The sequence below is a fragment of the Nothobranchius furzeri genome, chromosome 14 (assembly GCF_043380555.1).
Source record: "Nothobranchius furzeri strain GRZ-AD chromosome 14, NfurGRZ-RIMD1, whole genome shotgun sequence".
In the NCBI taxonomy this organism is placed as follows: domain Eukaryota; kingdom Metazoa; phylum Chordata; class Actinopteri; order Cyprinodontiformes; family Nothobranchiidae; genus Nothobranchius; species Nothobranchius furzeri.
Window position 1 is genome coordinate 39,916,522 of NC_091754.1, and position 18,227 is coordinate 39,934,748.

An 18,227-nucleotide genomic window follows, 5' to 3' on the forward strand; every position below is an offset into this window, starting at 1 on the left:
AATGTGTTTCACACATTTGTCCTTTACCAGAATGTTTCATCTATCTTGTAATTTCCATTTTGTATTTTGTAATTTGTATTTTGTAATTTGAATTTCTTTTATTGTTGATTTATTCAATATATTTACTTAACTGTACCATGTTCAGCGCTTTGGGCTTCCTGACAGGGTTGCGGAAGGCGCTTTATAAATAAAGCTTTGATTGATTGATTGATTGATCCTTTGGGGTGATCCGGGATCTCCCATTCGGATCGAATCCTGCGTATAACACAAGTTCGTTGCATGAGTTGCCGGATCCTAGCAGACAGTTGCCGGAACGGTCCTTTCAAAATAAGACAGTTCTCAGATCTTGTTCCAGCTAGATCCGGCTCAAATTAAGCCCTGTGGTCCCCCAATTTAAAAAGAGGGAGCACAGGATGTGCTACAGGGGGATCCCCCTCCTGATCCTCCCTGGTAAGGTCTATTCAGGGGTTCTGGAGAGGAGGGTCCGTCAGACAGTACAACCTCGAATTCAGGAGGAGCAATGTGGTTTTCTTTCTGGCCATGGAACACTCGATCAGCTCTATACCCTTGGGGGGTTCCTGGAGGGTGTGTGGGAGTTTGCACAACCAATCTACATGTGTTAGCCTGTGGGAAGACACTCTGGGAGTGTGGTGTACCAGGCCCTCTGATACGGACTGTTAGCTCCCTATATGACCGATGTCAGAGTTTGATCAGCATAGCTGGCAGTAGCAGGAGGTAGAGCGGGTTACCTCATGTTCGGAGGGTCACGGCGTCAATTCTAGCTCCCGCCAGAGGTATTCTGCTGTTGTGTCCTTGGGCAAGACACTTCACCCAACTTGCCTGTGTTATGGTGGTCAGAGGGGCCGACAACGCCAAATGACAGCCTCGCCTCTTTTAGACCGAATCAGGGCGGCTGTGGCTACAAAGTAGCTTACCATCACTGGCAGTGTGTGAATGTGAGAATGTATGAAAGCGTCTTTGAGTGTCTGAAAAAGCACTATATAAGTTCAATGTATTATTATTATTATATAAATTGAAGTGGTTGTCATTTTGCACAGATAATGTTTAAAGTGATGATGTGTTTTCCCTAGTGACATGGTGCAGTACCTACCTAAACCATTGCAAGCAAGCAACACCTGAAGTTGTATTTTTGTGTTTGATTTGGACGTTACCAACAGGTTACCATTAAGGTCTAAAATCCCTGGGAATGCAACCTCCAACTAAGTGAAAAGCACATCAGACACCCTTCCATCACTTGCAACGACTGAAGAGGTAAATGTGTAAAACTTCAACGTTTATGAATGACAAATGTTTTGTAACTATTTGTTACAAATCTGTAAATGCGTTTTGTACTCCCGGGCTCCCGTAAAAGGAAACATGGCTTCTAACATTGCATTGCCCAGAGTCTTAGACCCGATTTTTATTGGTTACATGTTACGAAGCTGCCAATGTTTTTCAACAACTCTGCATCATTTACATAATTTTCAACAACATTTCAATAGACATTTTCAGAGATTAATCATAAAAATGGCACATTGTCTCTTTTAAAACTTATGCTTGCATGATTGGAGATGTTGGCATTAGGGATACGTCAAACTGAAAATTCTTGGTCGAAACTGAAAACCGAAAATGAGGAAACCAAGGTCGAAAACCAACACCGAAAAAAATGATGTCAATAATCAGAACCATAGCATTAGGACTGTAAAATGTACCCTTTAAGCATCAAAGTCACAATATTGCGTTAAACGAGCCACAGCTACAAATATAGAAGAAGAAGAAAATATCATTTCTATAGCACCTCTCAAGATAAAAATCACGAGGCGCTTCACAAAAACAAAAAATGTAAAAATATAAAAAAGCATTTAGAAAATGTTTTAAAATATATTCAAAATGAGCAAAAATAGACAATTGTGATAAAAAAATGTTAAGAAAGAGAGAGAGTGAATAGGAAAGAGGGAAATCAGTGGATCCTGAGGAAGGTGGAATAGGTGGGGAGAGCAGAATAAGAGAGTGGTGAAGAAGGTCACACAAAAGCCAGCTTGAACAAGTGAGTCTTCAGCTGCTTTTTAAAGGAGACCACTGAGTCCACTGATCTCAGGCTCAGGGGGAGAGAGTTCCAGAGTCTGGGGGCCACAGCAGCAGATGATCTGTCACCTTTGACCTTTAGCCTGGTGCTGCACAACCAGTAGGCTTTGATCACTGGACCTCAGGGACCTGCTGGGGGTGTAGGGACTAAGAAGATCACCAATGTAAGATGGTGCTTGTCCATGTAAGGCCCTATAGACCAGAACCAGGATCTTGAAATGAACCCTGAAGTTGACTGGCAGCCAGTGAAACTGGAGGAGAAGCGGGGTGATGTGGGTGTGTTTGGAGGACTTGGTCAGAAGCCGAGCACAGGCATTCTGAACCACCTGTAGACGGTTCAGGGAGGTTCTACTCAGACACGTGAAAAGAGAGTTACAGTAGTCTAAGCGTGAGGAGATGAAGGTGTGGAGAACTGTCTCAAGTTCAGAGTGGGACAGAATGGGACTCAGCTTAGCAATGTTCCTGAGATGGAAGAAGGAAGAGCGAACAAGAGAACTGACATGAGAATCCAGGGTGAGAGCTGGGTCAAAGGTCACGCCAAGATTCCTGACAGAAGGTTTGGTGTGGGAAGCAAGCTGACCAAGAGAGTCTCTGACTTTGGGAACCAGCTTGTCTGGGGCACAGATGAGGATCTCAGTCTTATCTTCATCCAGCTGTAGAAAGCTCCCAGCCATCCAGGTTTTGATAGAGTCTAAGCAGGTGTGTAACAGCTGCAGCTTAGACATCTCATGGGGCTTAAAGGAGATGTACAGTTGGACGTCATCTGTTTAAAGATGGTAGGAGATTCCTTTGAAGGAGCTCAGGATGTGCTGAAGAGGAAGCAGATAGAGGAGGAAGTGCAGAGACCCCAGCACAAAACCTTGTGGGACACCATGGGTAAGTGAGGTGGTGGAGGACCTAAACTTGGAGACGGCCACAGAAAAGGAACACTCAAAGAGATAAGAGGAGAACCACTCTAGAGCAGATCCTGATAGGCCTACCCAGTCTCTGAGCCTCTCCAGTAGCAGGTGATGGTCATCAGTGTCAAAGGCTGCAGTCAGGTCCAGCAGGACCAGAACAGAACATTCCCCTGCATCACTGAGAGTCAGAAGGTCATTAGAGGCCCTAAAAAGAGCTGTTTCAGTAGAATGAGCTCTACAAACACCTGACTGGAAGCTATCATAGATGTTATGTTCATCAAGAGCAGCTGTGAGTTGTTTAGCCACAACCTTTTCCAAGATCTTGGAGATGAACGGAAGTTTAGAGATGGGTCTGAAGCTGCTATGGAGAGAAACATCAAGACTCGTTTTTTTAAGAAGTGGGTGGATTACAGCGTTCTTAAAGTAAGCAGGGACCTGACCAGAGACCAGAGAAGCATTAATTATAGAGAGCACGCTGGGACCGATGGACTGAAAAGCACTTTTAAACAAAGATGAGGGTAAGATGTCGAGGGGGCATGCAGAGGTCTTCATAGAGTTAACTAGTTTGGTTAACTCAGGCAAAGAAACAGGAGCAAAGCTATCTAGGATGATGGGCCTGGTTGGAGTCGGGAGAGGCAGCGATAAGGCTGAAGGAGAGATGCTAGATCTAACCTTATTGACTTTGTCCACAAAGAAAGACAGAAAGTTCTCACAGTCTGCAACAGAGTAGATGGAGGCTGTAGGAGTGGCAGGAGACACGATGCTGCTGATGGTGTTAAACAGCACCTTGGGGTTCCCTTTGCTCTGGGACACCAGGTTGGAGAAATAGGAAACCCTAGTGTCTCTGACTGCAGAGTTAAAGGATTTCAGAAGATCCTTTAGGTGCAGCAGATGGACGTGGAGATGGGTTTTCTTCCACAAATGCTCAATTTTCCTTCATTGGCGCTTCAGGCTGCAAAGGCTGTCATTAAACCAGGGAGTAGGGTTCACTGCAGGAACTGATCTGGTTCTAACAGGACAGATGTTGTCCAGAATGGAGAGGCAGTGCTCGTTGAACTGAGAAGTTAAGGAATCTGGGTCTTTATCAGAAGAACAGGGTGGATCAAAAGCAGCAGAAAAATTGCTAGCTGTGCTCTCATTTCTTTTGTTTTTTTTTACCGTGACTTGTCTGGCTGTGAAGCAAACAGAATTGATGTCTGAATGCTGGTAACAAGCCTTACAGATTTACTCTGGCTGTGCTCTCATTAAGAAAACGAGAACTAACCATACGGCGAGCAGGAGGTGGGGACGCAGAAACTGACAAGTTAAAGAAAATGCAATGGTGAAATATAATCCCTCATGAAGTTATTACTTCATACCACAAGATGGTGGAGATGTGTAACTTAAATCTGAGCAACTCTTTTAAAATTTTCTGAGTTTATAGAATTTGAAAACTGACCCCCATCAGGACAATGGTGCCCCCAAAGGGGTGGCCAGGGCCACCCCTAAAAAAATGCTGCCCCACCCAGCAAAACCCAAAATTAATAAATTATTAAAATTAAAGTCCCATTAGTTGTCACACACACTGATGTGTGTGCGAAATTAGTTCTCCGCATTTGACTCATCCCCTCGGGGAGCGGTGAGCTGCAGACACAGCTACGCTCAGGAACCATTTGGTGGTTTAACCCCCCAATCCAACCCCTTATTGCTGAGTGTCAAGCAGGGAGGCATTGGGTCCCATTTGTTTCTAAGTCTTTGGTATGACCCGACCAGGAATTGAACCCTGATCTCCCAGTCTCAGGGCGGACACTCTACCACTAGGCCACTGAGCTGTATAATAATATTAATGTTCACTCAAACCATAAATCGATCTTATTTATTCAACACATAATTGTAAAACAAAATAAAAATAATATAATTAATGAGTAAAGAAATAATCTGAATAAAAAATACATATGTTTCTGCTGCTCACCATTTAAAAAAGTTTTTATCTCCATAGCTTTTTGTGAACACAGCAACAGGTGAATTAAACTAAAAAATAAATTTTAAAATACATTTTGAAAAACAACATTTCAAATAACTGAAATGGTTCACCTGACAACCTGTTTTGGCCTTGTTCTTTTGGTGATTTTGGTGTTTCGGTGGCCGAATTTCCAAGTTTGTGCTGCCAAATGTTTGGTGCATCCCTACTTAGCATATTAGCAACCTACACATTTTTGTTTTTGTTTGTTTTTATTAGCGGGGAACCCCACATATTTTGGTAACGGAAATTAAGAGTTAGACAATATTCGTATATTAGATATCGGTAATGAGCCTCCTTTCTGAAAAGGTTTGATAATTTTTGTAATCTTCTTAAACAGTTATCTTATACTTTTACTTATACTTAATTACATGTTTCTGATTTTCAGTTGTTTGAGTTTTATAGTGTATGCCTGACAATCCCACTGTCATAATCATCTTCCTTTATCTTTGGGTTTATTCAGTAGTAATCTCAGACAGTTTAATCTTCAGGCAGATGTTCCTTTAGTTAAGTCAGTCAGACATGAAGTGATATTTGGTAGTGATAGCTTGTCAGTGGTAGATGTACCTGTCTAGCCAGTCTGTCTTCCAGGAGAAACATGGGCCCAGATGTATCCATTTGGATGAAGGCAGAACTCAGCAGTTCCAGAGACTTGAAGTTCACCTGAGGGAAACGTGGTTGTTAAGCAGACACAAGACTGTTCTTGCTCTTCACTCTCAACCCAAGGGCCCAATCCAACATTCAGTGAGTGACCACCGAGCGCCAGAGAAGCCAAGCTGACTCCCTGTGGTTTGGCTTTTCTTTCTGTCCTTTGTTCAATTTATTCTTATTTTTATCTTCTGCTTAAGAAGTTTGTTTGCATGTGCATGAAGGTTAGCACCACTGTGTCTCAATAAACAACTCATTTTGTCTTGTCCAAGTCTATAAAGGAACCAGAACTCCTGAAGGGACCAAATGGCCCAAAAGTTCTAATCCATCTTGGCAAGACTTACAGCATTCAGAACTGGAAGCTGGAGTCTCCCGGTGAGTGTGAGCTTTAGACTTCTGGAGGCCGACAAGCTGAGCCTGCAGTGAACTTGAAGGCTCTCGCTGTTACTGGAGTTCTGGACACATTCACTTAGTTATTAGTTTATTTGTGCAAAACACACAACAAATAAGAAATACTTATTGTTTTTATTAAAATCTGAATGAGGGTTGTTCCGGCTTAAAATGGAATAAAGATCATTTAGTCTTACTAGCTGCGGCAGGTGTGACAGGTCCTCAGGTGTTGTAAGGCGGGTTGTTTCGGGTTGAGGGAGCACACAGTGGGACACAGGTACCAGCTGAGGATTGACGGTTTAACATATTTAAGATGACTCCAATCACAAAAACCAACCAAGACATGAATATGCATCAAGCTCCACGCCTCACAGTCACCAACAGACACAGTTCCCCTTTAAACTGGTGTTTTTGTGTCTAAACTTTACCTCTTCAATCCTGTAATCTGTGAAGTCCACCATCTGGTTCCCCTTCCTGGTCACAGCCCATAAATCAGCCTGGAAAAGGATGTCAGCCACTGAGAATGTGCCCAGGTTCTGAATCTATGAGCAAAGTAAAAGTTTTTACTAATTTAGTGAAGAAAAGTTAGACAGTAATGAAATGAAACTAAGTAAAATGCTTGATGTCTTACAGAATAAGTGAGGTTAAAGGTGAGAAAGCTGCTGTTGGTTGTATCCCATTTTGAGGAGGAATCCGCTCTGATTTCAAAACGAAGAGGGTCGGGGTTTCTGTTGGGGTACACGGGTAAAAGATAAAAGCTGGAGGAGGAACAAAGGTTTGTTTTTCAGGGCCAGTGTTGCCAGACGTACGATAATTATCGTATTTGTACCATACTTTTGGGCTCTGTACGATGTACGATCAATAGTTTCAAAAATCCTTAAATGTACGATAATTTCACATTGCATCGAGTAACACCGTCTTTTGCTGTGGCTTTCCCATGTCATTTACATAATTTTAAACTGTTCTGAAGTCAGATTTTGCCCACGAGTGCCACTGAGCTAAGTTTAAGCCAGGAGGACAGAGCGACAAGACAATGGCTACTAATCTTAAAAGAAAAAACAGAGAAGGGACGGATGAAGGTAAAACAAAGCAACACCGGACACAAGTTTATCGTCCTGCGTGGGAGTTGGACCCTATTTTCAAAGGATGGCTTGCACCTGTTACAGGGACCGAAACCAAGGCCTTCTGTCGTTGCTGCAACATCCAGATGGTGTCAGAAATCATCGTTCTCTAGAATCACGCAAAGGGAGCTAAACACAAAGGAAGGGTAAAATGCATCGCACCAAACAAGACATCTATACTTGAATGTCTCCAGCAAACTAATGAAAAAGAGAAGTTTGAAAATGATGTGAAAAATGCTCAAATCAAGCTATCTGGCTTTTTAGCTGAGCACAACATTGCTATGAGAAGCACAGACCACTTAGTACAGGTGATTAAAGGCATTTTCAGTGATTCAACAATTGCTCAAGCTGTTAGTTTGGGATGCACAAAAGCCACACACATTGCAAAGAATGTTATTGGACAATGCTACATTGAAGAACTTTCTGAAATATTACAACGTAAAAAGTTCAGCATCCAGATGAGTCTACGGACATTGGTACAGTTAAAACTCTTTGCATTGTGGTCCGTTTCTTTGATGACAGCTCCAAATCAGTGCAGACACGCTTTAAGAAATTAGCTCAGATCTTTTCAGATGATCAGCCGCAGGCAAGTTACAACGGCGCAACTGCTGAGCTTCTTTACACAAAAATGTTGGAGTCATTTACATCTGCAAATGTTCCTCTAGAGAACATTGTGGGCTTTGCATCGGGCGGGTGTAACACCATGATGGGACAACACAATTCCGTCTCCAGCCGCTTCAAGCATGATCTTCCTGGGATCACAGTGCAACGTTGCATTTGTCATTCCTTGCATTTGTGCGCAAGTGAATCATGTAAGCAGCTACCACGACAATGTGAAGATTTAGCAAGGGATGTATATTCCTATTTCAAAAAACAGCACAAAACGCCAGGCACAACTGAAGGAGTTCCAGGAGTTTTGTAGCGTCGAGGCTCACAAAATCCTGAAGCCAGCACAGACCGGTTGGCTTTCTCTGTATCCGGTTGTAAAGCGCATCAACACGCAGTGGAGTGCGCTTCGGCTCTTTTTTACCGATCAGTGGGTGGCGGAACGTTTAAATGCTGCAGAAAATGTCTACAGGGCTCTCCATGATCATTCACTTAGACTATACTTTCGCTTTTTGAAATGGGTTTTGCCAAAATTTACAAACCTGAACAAGTATTTCCAGAGTGAGAAAGTTGACATCACATCTCTGCACAAGAAAAAGAGCGAGACTTACAAAGATCTCCTAATCTTTTATGGATAGAAACTACATTCTCCACACAAAACTGAGCCAGATTGATCCAACAGACATCTCCAAATATCTGCCAGTTAACACACTGCACTTGGGCGTAAGGGTAATGCAGCAGCTCCAAAACACACGCATTAACCCTGCAATTGTTACAGACTTTTTCGTGCGTTGCCAGAGATTTCTGCAAGTTCGTTGTTCAGAAATTAAAAAACTCTTTGACTTTGACCACCCTCTGCTGTGTGCTCTGGACTGTTTTTCTTCTGCTGTGGCGATGGACCCACAAGTGCGCACCATTTACCCTTCTCTGTTTCCCATACTGTGCACTGTGCCTCGCTTACTGGACATCAAGGTCACTGACCGCATCCAGCTCATCGATGAGCAGTGGAGACAGCTGGCTATCATGAACCTCAGTGACAGTTACAAAAGTATGGACGTGGATGCATTCTGGTACAACTTATCCACCATGAAAGACATGAGCGGGAAACGGTTATTTGCAGATCTTGCTACTTTTGCCTTGGATGTACTGATTTTTCCCCATTCCAATGCTTCATGCGAGCGAGTCTTCTCAAAAGTTAACCTAACAAAGACCAAACCCTGCAACAGGCTTATTGTGGGATTTTGGATCTGGCAACACTGGTCAGCGCACACCTGAGTAGTGAGACATAACTCACTGTAGGAGCAACACACTAGAAACTTAAGTTCAACCAAACGTTTAACAAATGTTTCAGCATACATACACACACATTATTTAGGTGTAGTCTGTGACTTAGTTGAGTGGAAACATCTTAAAATTGGAAGCTTTCCTCGAGTATTTGAATGCATTGTCATGTGAAACGTCAACAAGTTTGAATGATTTAGAGCAGGGAACAGGTCTAACCCAGAACCTTTGAGATACAGAGTTAAGACACTTCCATAGGCTTCAATAGGAAGAATTGAATGCAGAAGAAACGTCGGCCATGGAGCTTTGGTTAGTTCCAAACACCGATAGTTCCACCATTGAAAGTTGTTCATTTTCTGTGTTTTTGAGCATTTTTACTCCAGTAAGTTAAGGAAATTACAACATTTTGGCATTGTGAAGCATTAGCTCACTGCCTCAAACCAAAATACGTCTACAGTGATTTTTCTTGTAGCCAGTTTTAGTTAATTTATCATGTTAGCCAGCTGGTCGTAGTTTAACTGCAGTTAGCTTATTATTTGCAGCCTGTTTTAGTGAGTTAAACAGGCCTACCGTATTTTCCGGACCATAAGTCACTCCGGAGTATAAGCCATAAAACCAGCCATAAAATGTATAATGAAGAAGAAAAAAACGTATATAAGTCGCATTTTGGGGGGGAAATTTATTATTTTTCTTACAAAATCTGAGACCAAGCATTTCACACTGCCAGACAAGTACCGGTAACAATAACCGAATAAACAACGCGGGCGCAGCAGTGCGCCACGGTCTCCAGCAGAGGATGGCGGTGTTTAAAACCCTCCCAGCAGGACAGGGGAGCTCATTCCAGGGTCGGAGCCGGCCCGCAGCAGCGCGCCACAGGCTGCAGCAGGTGATGGCGGGGCAGAGAAGCTGAAACCTGGGCCGGATCCAGTGCACAACGGCGTGCAACAGGCTCCGGCAGGTGATGGCTGTGTGCTTTTAATTACCTGCGGGGCAGGTGAGCTGAAACCTGGGTCGGATCCAACCCGCAGTTGCGCGCCACAGTCTCCAGCAGGTGATGGCTGTGTGTTTTTAGTTCCCTGCGGGTCAGGGGAGCTCACTCCTGGGTCGATCAGGTGCGTGAAGGTGCGCCACAGGCTCCAGCAGGTGATGGCTGTGTGTTTTTCATTCCCAGCGGGGCAGGGGAGCTCATTTCTGGTCAGGAGCTGGCCCGCAGCAGCACGGTATAGCCTACATAATTTGGTATATAAGTTGCTCCGGAGTATAAGTCGTAGGACCGGCCAGACAATGAAAAAAAGTGCAACTTATAGTCCGGAAAATAAGGTATTTCTGTCTGCTTCAGCTTTTTAACTTATTCAGTGCAATTTTAAAAAATCAGGTTTAGAGTTGTATAAATTATGTGGGTATTTGAGTTTAATATAATTTCTAGTAAGACACGTGCTGGTGAAGGTTCTCAGTCATCCAGGTCATGGTAATCCAAAGGGTTGAAATGAAGGCAACTGGAATCTTTAGTTTTTGGTAGAAGTTTCGCTTCTCATCCGAGGAGCTTTATCAATTCTAACTGGAAAATGGGAGAGTCAAGCTTAAAAGCTGTAGCCGTCTATCTATACTGGCCCTGCTGGTTAGAAAGACCCATCACATACTGAATTTGGTAGATTTTACAGAAAGTTAAACGCTTTGATAAAATACATAATCAGACTAATAATCAATAAACATTATTGGTCAATAATCACCAACAGATCACTGTAGAAATGGGAAAAGGGTCATATTTAGTGTCTACTCTGGCCAGAAGCCGTCCATATTGGCTAGCAGCACTGAGCTGTGTGAGCTATATGAACCACGTGACTGCGTGTCGCAACTTTTTTTTCTAAGGCTTTGGTCTGTCTCTGAATCAGAATCAAGGTTGTTGCACTATAAAAATGTCTTATAGTTATGCTAAACATCAGGTCTGAAAAGTGTGAGCACGTCTAGATGAGTGAATGAAGACAACACATGAAAACATGTCTTTTGCCCACCTGATGAAGAGGAAGTCGGTTTGATAATTTAAGGGCAGGGAGATGTTGTTTATGTTGTCATCCGGGTATCCCTCCTCTCCATCACTGGTAAAAACACATAAAGTGACTTGGAAAGAGAAAAAGAGTCTTATAATAGTTTTTACAATCACAATAAAAGCTGCAAATTAAATGTCATCATTTAGAAAACTGAAGTCATCAGTCAATAGCAGTTGTGCTCAGCTGCCTGTGATGACTTCACTTTTGTCAGTAATATTGAGAGCCGGTTTTTATGCCTGTGTGTGAAATTGTGGGTGTGGCCTCTGTGTCTGCTTTTAGTTAAATAAGTTGTCCCACCTCTTTCAACACAACACAACCAATCGTTTATTACTATACAGGTACTGATAAGCAAATTGTAGGTTAGTGCCTCCTTTGAAAAAATATTTAGGGAAACATAACAGGAACTTGTTCTAAATAAAAATGTGCACTTAAAAAATTATTTAGGCTTTGAGAGTCATTTTGTGAGAAAAATGTTTTTTTCTGCCAAACCAGACAGAGGGAGCCCTGTTAGCTTGATCAACAGAAAAACATGGATTTAAATGTTGGTTCTGACACGAAGTAAATTTTAAATGTTTTTAATTATACTTATGGTGACCACAACCATACAGTTATGAGACTGCTGACCGCCCCATAGAGCAGAGACACGCCAGAGGGTGAAACGATGGCCAGAAGAGAGAGATTTAGCTGTGGTGTCAGGAGGTTCTGTGGAGAGAGCAGGTGTCTCGCTGAGTGAACAACGCTAGCTAGCTTGTGCACTAACATCACAATGTTTTAACAGATTACTGTCATGTCCCATACAATTAAAATACTATTGGTCAGTTAATATAATATTGATTCTTGACAATAAACTATAATGAGAGTGTGTCAGCTGTTTCATACTCGATAATATCTGTTCACGTAACGCAGCTTAGTGCTTTAGAGAGAGGGAGAGACACCTGTCGTTGCCTGGGTAGGCGGCTCGGATCTGGGTCTGACCCAGAAACCAGCTTCCCTGGCCTTCTAGGGGGTTTCAAAAGCACTGCATCCTTTTTTGGATGTCGGGGCTGGCAGTTCTCAGCCAGTTCTGACCCAGACACCAGCATCCCCGGCTCGCTAGGAATTTTTCAAAGCTCTCCATCGATTTCCAGAGCTCAGCACGGACCTCCCTCACCTGGTTCCAATGCTGATCTGGGCTCTAAGAGCCGGCAAGTATTTTTCGAAACCCCAGCATGGGGCTCTGGAGGAAAGGAGGCATGTTGAACTCCCATCACATCGATGGGATTGTAATCCTTCAGTCTGAAGGGCGCACCGTGTTTTCAGCTGCACAAAATGCACCAGGAACAGAAGACACCGTCCATTTTCTTATTTGGAAACACGTGGACTCGATGTCCAGACCTGCTGGAGTTTGTACAGCATTCACACAACAGTTTATGATTTTTAAGAAAAATTAATGCAATCCAAAACTAGTACACACATACACTGACTCAGTAATGCAACCTCTCTACCAAAAACTACCGCCTTTTTACAGAGGTGTTCCAGTAAGTAAAGGTTCCATTTACAGCAGCAACATGTTCTAAATAATCCTAAAACTCTGCCATTTCGGTAAGCTAAATATTCAACTTCAACATCCTGCAGCATGAGTATCACTGAATATGTCATTTCACTCACCTGGTGGTTACCATGACAACCTGTGCATGGTCTAGGACAATGGAATGGTTGAACTCAAACTCCAAACAGAAAGTTACCTGTACAGAGAAGGAGGCGAGCTTTCATAATACTATCATATTAAATTGCAACAGTCCCAATCTGTCTTGATCTCAGGTGTCCCAAAGGTCAATGTCATTCACAGTGGACCAACATGTACCAGGAAAAACCAGTGATGTGTCATCCGCCATCCATCCTGGAGCCCTAGGGCTTTTTCTGCATAGCATCAGTGTGGGCACTTCAGACAAAAGGGGCAGGTGCCCCCCCCCCCCCCCCCCCCCCCCCCCCCCACACACACACACACACACACACACACTGCATGTGGCTGCAGTCCACCGAAACTAGTAAACAAACAGCATTAGGAATGGAACTGGGTCTTGGGCTACCAGATGGACAAACCAAGTCTGAGAAGTTCCATGGTGTCTCTACTTCCACCTTTGTCCTCAACAGTGGTGCTTAATAACATGTGTCCTGAGCTCCCTAAATGATGTTCCGGATGTTAGAGCAGGATTTTACATGGTACTGTTGTTGAGTTGATCTCAGAGGACGTTCACAGCAGCAGAACCAGAACCAGAGCCGAGAACAGCTTCAGCTCATGACCTCTGACTCTTAAACCTTCCTCCAAACTTTAGTCCCTACAATGATTATTATTATTCAGGATAGTTTGAGTCACATGCTGCATTTTCCATTTCTCTAACATAATGTAGATTACTTATAAATGAATCTGAAAGCAAAAATAAAAAACTGTTGGATGACCAAAACTCTGGACTTCAGTCTCATCACACTTGACCCACCTGAGACAAGGACTTCATCAATGGAGTGCTGATGCTACAGCTCCTATCGGAGGCTGTTCTGTTCTCGGCAGAGCACTTAATCTGGAGGTCGGAATGGTCCTGTAGAATGGGTTGAGGAGATGTCTCAGTCAAAGTCACCATAAACCATCTGATCCAGCCTGACATCGGTCATTGTGAGCACCTTTACTATGAAGCTGGAGAAGAGCAGGTTAGGGGAGGTGGAGATGTGGATGGCAGCTCTGTATGCATTTTCTCCCTGATTCTCCAGACGAGCAAACACCATTATCCTCCTTCGGTCAGGTTCTACAACAAACATCTGGTTTTTCTGTTCCACCTGAAGGCTGCAGAAGGTGGAGGCGGCCTGTTCCCTCACACTGCAAAAGTCCCTTCAGGTGACACAAACAAGTTAAATATTTTATCAGAGCATCACACATTAAATAGTGATAAAGGCAGGTGACTCACTGAGCATTCATGAGATCAGTGTGACTATTGAGGACAAGGTCAGGAGTGCAGCTGTCCTCCTGCTCACATCCTTTCCAGAAGTGAAGCTGCAGAAGTGAACATGAGTTTAGACTTTCAGAAAATAACAGCTAAGCATAAATTTATTCTGGTTATTGAATGTGCACATGCTATATTTACCAGGTTAAAGATCCTGGTTAAGGTGGATGACTGTGTTTTCATTATGCAGCTGTATGTAGCTATTATTATTAATATGATTATTATTAGTATTATCCTGAAGTTTTGTTTACAATGGAACACCAATGCAGGGATCAGTGTTTGATGTTAGTAAAACCTGTGGCCTGCACAAGGCAGCATCAGCTGATGGCATCAAAAAACACATATGGTACATAAGAAAATCTCATCCCATTGATGGTTCTACAGGGGAAAGGTGACCTCCAGAACAGGCTCATTGTCGGGGCATTGAGTGCCACCAGGTGTTGCACCCATGCACGCAAGTCTGTGTAAGGAATTCCGTCTCACCATTCGCACTGCTCATCGTTTCTCTGGAGTCAAACTCAGAGCTCAAATCATTGCTGATCTTCTACTAACCGATATAATCAATCAAGAATCAGATTAGCAAGTCATTTTTCATTCTTTTGTGGTAACGTCACTCTGCTCCCATTCCAACCGAGCGCTCTGGTGTTACTAGATCAAACCGTGTGTGTGGGGGGGGGGGATGTGGGCATTTTATATTTAAAAGCATCAGTGTGGTGCATTTTGATTTAAAAAAAAGTTGAGTTACAGGCTGGTAAGAATGTAATATAATGATATATTTGAGCTAACAATGTTTTCTTGTCCTTTCTTTAATCCATTTTGAACACCAACTAAAGCAAAGCCCATTAATGCACCCATGCTTAAGTACCAGAACTGAACTGATGTCACCAGTTACCAAAATAAGCAATCAGCTAGCGGAGCTCACTGTTGAATGTGTGAGCATGCAGAGCTTGTAAAATTATGTTTCTCAATTTAAGGAACAAAGTAGAATGCAGCTGCTGTTATTTATTTGTTTTTGGTGTTTATAGAAACTAAATATATCTGCAGGGCTTTAGATCAGGACTGATCTGCAGCTCTGAACACAGATAACGAATTGTCAACAATAAAGTTCTCTCCTCAAGGTCCAATCTTTCAGGATTCTTCATGCCTCCATATAAGGAACACTCACAGCCCAGATTAGTTTCTAAATCAAAGAATGATTTCTTAAATCAGATATGAACTTCTTCAACTTATAAGCTAGATAATCATTAAATAAACATTTGTTTATTGCTACTTATAAAAATTATAATATAATGAAATGTTTCATTAATCTGTGCTCAATGATTGAAGTTTGAAATGAATGTTAAACTCATGACACATAAATAACCCTTTTCCCCAGATCAAAGCGTCCGGTATCAAGGAGTGCGTGCTTCTGAGATTCTTGGTAATATTCCTCAAACTTGTCAACCTCTGGTTGGCTACACAAATCATAACATGAGAACATTAAAACCAGATCACTCTGGGATTCCTCAGTTCTAGAGAAAGCTTCAGACCGTTGTAGCGTGATGAATTGTCCATTTCTGACCTAAAAGGCCCTGCTCTGTTTTGCTCTGCTCAAAGCAAACCAGAAGTTTCTGACACAGAACTAATTTGCATGAGATATTGCTCAAGGTCTCATGCTCTGCTCCTAAACTGTGTCTTCCTTTCCAGCTCAAGAGAAGAATGAAGACAAAGGACTCTTTCTTTTAATAAATCAGAAGAACTCACTAATCAAACAAAGTGTTAGATTAATAATAATAAAATATGAACCAATCTGTGAAAAGACAATGTTATGATTAGTAGATTATAATAAGTAATATAACTTTAAATGTTTCCACTAGAGACTGATCACACGTAATGTTAAGAAGTCACATGACACATTCCCTTTTTCTGATCCATTCAGAACCTATCAGAGCCCAAGTCCCCAAACCAGCCTCTTCCAGCTAGCCAGTCTCCACCCTGTACCACAACTCCCAGCATGCTCCTCGCGGGGATTCCGTCCACGTCACACCCACGTCACTAACCGCGACTACATACGGAAGTCGCCTCTCCAGCTCACCACTCAGTCATCGTTTCTTCAAATCCATGATCAGAGTATCCAATCAACCTATCCATCCGATGAACTGTCTACTCAGTAAGCGCTATTACTTACCTCTTGAAAACCCAGCATCTCCGTGTCACTTCATTTATGCTCGGGGATTCCTAGATCAAACCGCGAGCCGGTGTATCGCCGACATTAGCACTTCCGCATCTGTAAAGCCACGCTTGCTACAGCTCAACTCCTTGTATCCAGCCGGCCAGTCTGACTGTGTCCATTAACCCCGCGGAGTTTGAGCATTTAAAGAGTGAGGTTGTGCAGCTCCACGCTTTGGTCGATCGGCTCTACACCAAGGTGAACTCTCTAACCAACCTCACCCTTCAGTTATCTACATCCCTCAATGCTCTCCAGCAGCAAGCACTCGCTCTGGCTAAGGAGCTCAGCCTTCCGGAGAAGTGGAATGGGGTGGATGGGAGCCACGATGGCCTGCTCGCCTCCCTCGACATGCAGTATGAGTGCCAACCAGGACAATACCCCACTGCCCGCTCTCGGGTGGCGCAACTCACCTCACTTCTCTCTGGATGCACTCAGGAGTGGGCCGCCGCTCTCCATAATTCTAAATCCCCTGCCTGCAACGACTATGCTGCTTTTGTGGCCGCCCTCAGGAAGACATTTGTTCCACCGAGTAGTGAGGTGGGGGCTGAGGCACGTCTCCTAAAACTCCACCAACGGGAATGCTAGATGTGCACCTATGTGTCAGAATTTCGCACCATCGCTGCCAAACTCCAATGGGATGACTCTGCCCTTCGGGTTGTCTTCTTAGAGGGGCTAGCACCCTACAGCCGAGATGAGATGACGGGAAGAGAACTGCCCCAGACCCTGGATGAAGTAGCCGATCTTGTGCTGCGCATCGACCAGCGGGTTCTGGTTCGACCCAGGTCCTCCGCCCACCCACTCAGAACTCCTGGACCTCTGCCTCGTTCACTAACGCCAGCCCCAGGACACACCTCAACCGAGGAGCCAATGCAGCTAGGCCACCTCCCCCCGGGAGAGAGAGAGCGACGGTGGCGCGAGGGTCTCTGTGCCTATTGTGGCTCCCCTGACCACCGCCGCCTGGACTGCCAGTTACGGCCGGGAAACGAAGGCACCCACTGAGTATTGGGGTAGCTCTGTCTGGGTCATCCTCTGCCCCTGTCTCTCCTAACTGACTCCTCCTTCCCGTCACCCTCCTTCATGGTGAGACTTCACACTACATGCACGCTCTGGTGGATTCGGGGGCCGCAGACAACTTCATTGATGTGGATCTGGCCAAACACCTACGGATCCCCCTGACCCACCTGGAACAGGCTATTCCAGTGACCTCGGTGGACGGCTGACCTCTCCAGCCCTATCCTGTCTAAGACCGAACCCAGTCACTCCAGATGATCATCCAAGGCCACCAGGAGACCTTCTATTTCCTGATCATCTCCGCTCCCTCCTCTCCTCTTATCCTGGGGTTCCCTTGGCTCTGTCTCCACGACCCCCAGATCTCCTGGTCCCAGAACCGTCTGTTAGGCTGGGGGACCCAGTGCCAGGCCCACCTCTCTTCTCCTCCACCCATGGCGGACCGCCCGACTGGCGGACTCGGACCTTTACCGCCCAATCTGCCGCTGCCCTATCAAGAACTTGCTGCAGTCTTTGACAAGCGGCACACTACCACACTGCCGCCTCACCACCCTTATGATATGGAAATCAAGCTGCAACCAGGAATCAGCCCTCCCAGAGGGCGCCTTTTCTCTCTCTCCCCCTCCGAATCCAGAGTTATGGATGAGTACATCAACCAGGCCCTCCAGCAGGGCTTCATCCTACCCTCCTCTTCCCCGGATGCTGCAGGCTTCTTCTTTGTGAAGAAGAAGGAGGGTGACCTTCGTCCCTGTATAGATTACTGGGGTCTTAATAAGATCACCATCCAGGACCGTCACCCCTGCCACTCCTCACGACTGCTCTGGACTCCATCTCCCAAGCGCAGATCTTCACCAAACTGGACCTCCGGAGCACCTACAACCTGGTCCGCATCAAAGCAGAGGATGAGTGGAAGACCACGTTCATCACACCCACTGGCCATTGGGTCATACCAGGTCAT

The 18,227-nt window shown here is 44.3% G+C and overlaps 1 protein-coding gene across 1 annotated transcript in view; it reads right to left on the minus strand.

Moving 5' to 3' along the window:
• Nucleotides 1-18,227, minus strand: part of LOC107373733 (integrin alpha-11) — a 112,744-nt gene that overhangs the window by 15,090 nt on the left and 79,427 nt on the right. Inside the window, exons 19-28 of the mRNA XM_054747222.2 lie at nucleotides 14,017-14,102; nucleotides 13,736-13,940; nucleotides 13,555-13,653; nucleotides 12,725-12,801; nucleotides 11,042-11,125; nucleotides 6,653-6,749; nucleotides 6,450-6,563; nucleotides 6,219-6,305; nucleotides 5,976-6,086; nucleotides 5,551-5,646 (exon numbers count right to left, since the gene is read on the minus strand). Of these exons, the coding sequence (XP_054603197.1) occupies nucleotides 5,551-5,646; nucleotides 5,976-6,086; nucleotides 6,219-6,305; nucleotides 6,450-6,563; nucleotides 6,653-6,749; nucleotides 11,042-11,125; nucleotides 12,725-12,801; nucleotides 13,555-13,653; nucleotides 13,736-13,940; nucleotides 14,017-14,102 (1,056 nt within the window). The remainder of the gene's footprint in view (nucleotides 1-5,550; nucleotides 5,647-5,975; nucleotides 6,087-6,218; nucleotides 6,306-6,449; nucleotides 6,564-6,652; nucleotides 6,750-11,041; nucleotides 11,126-12,724; nucleotides 12,802-13,554; nucleotides 13,654-13,735; nucleotides 13,941-14,016; nucleotides 14,103-18,227) is intronic.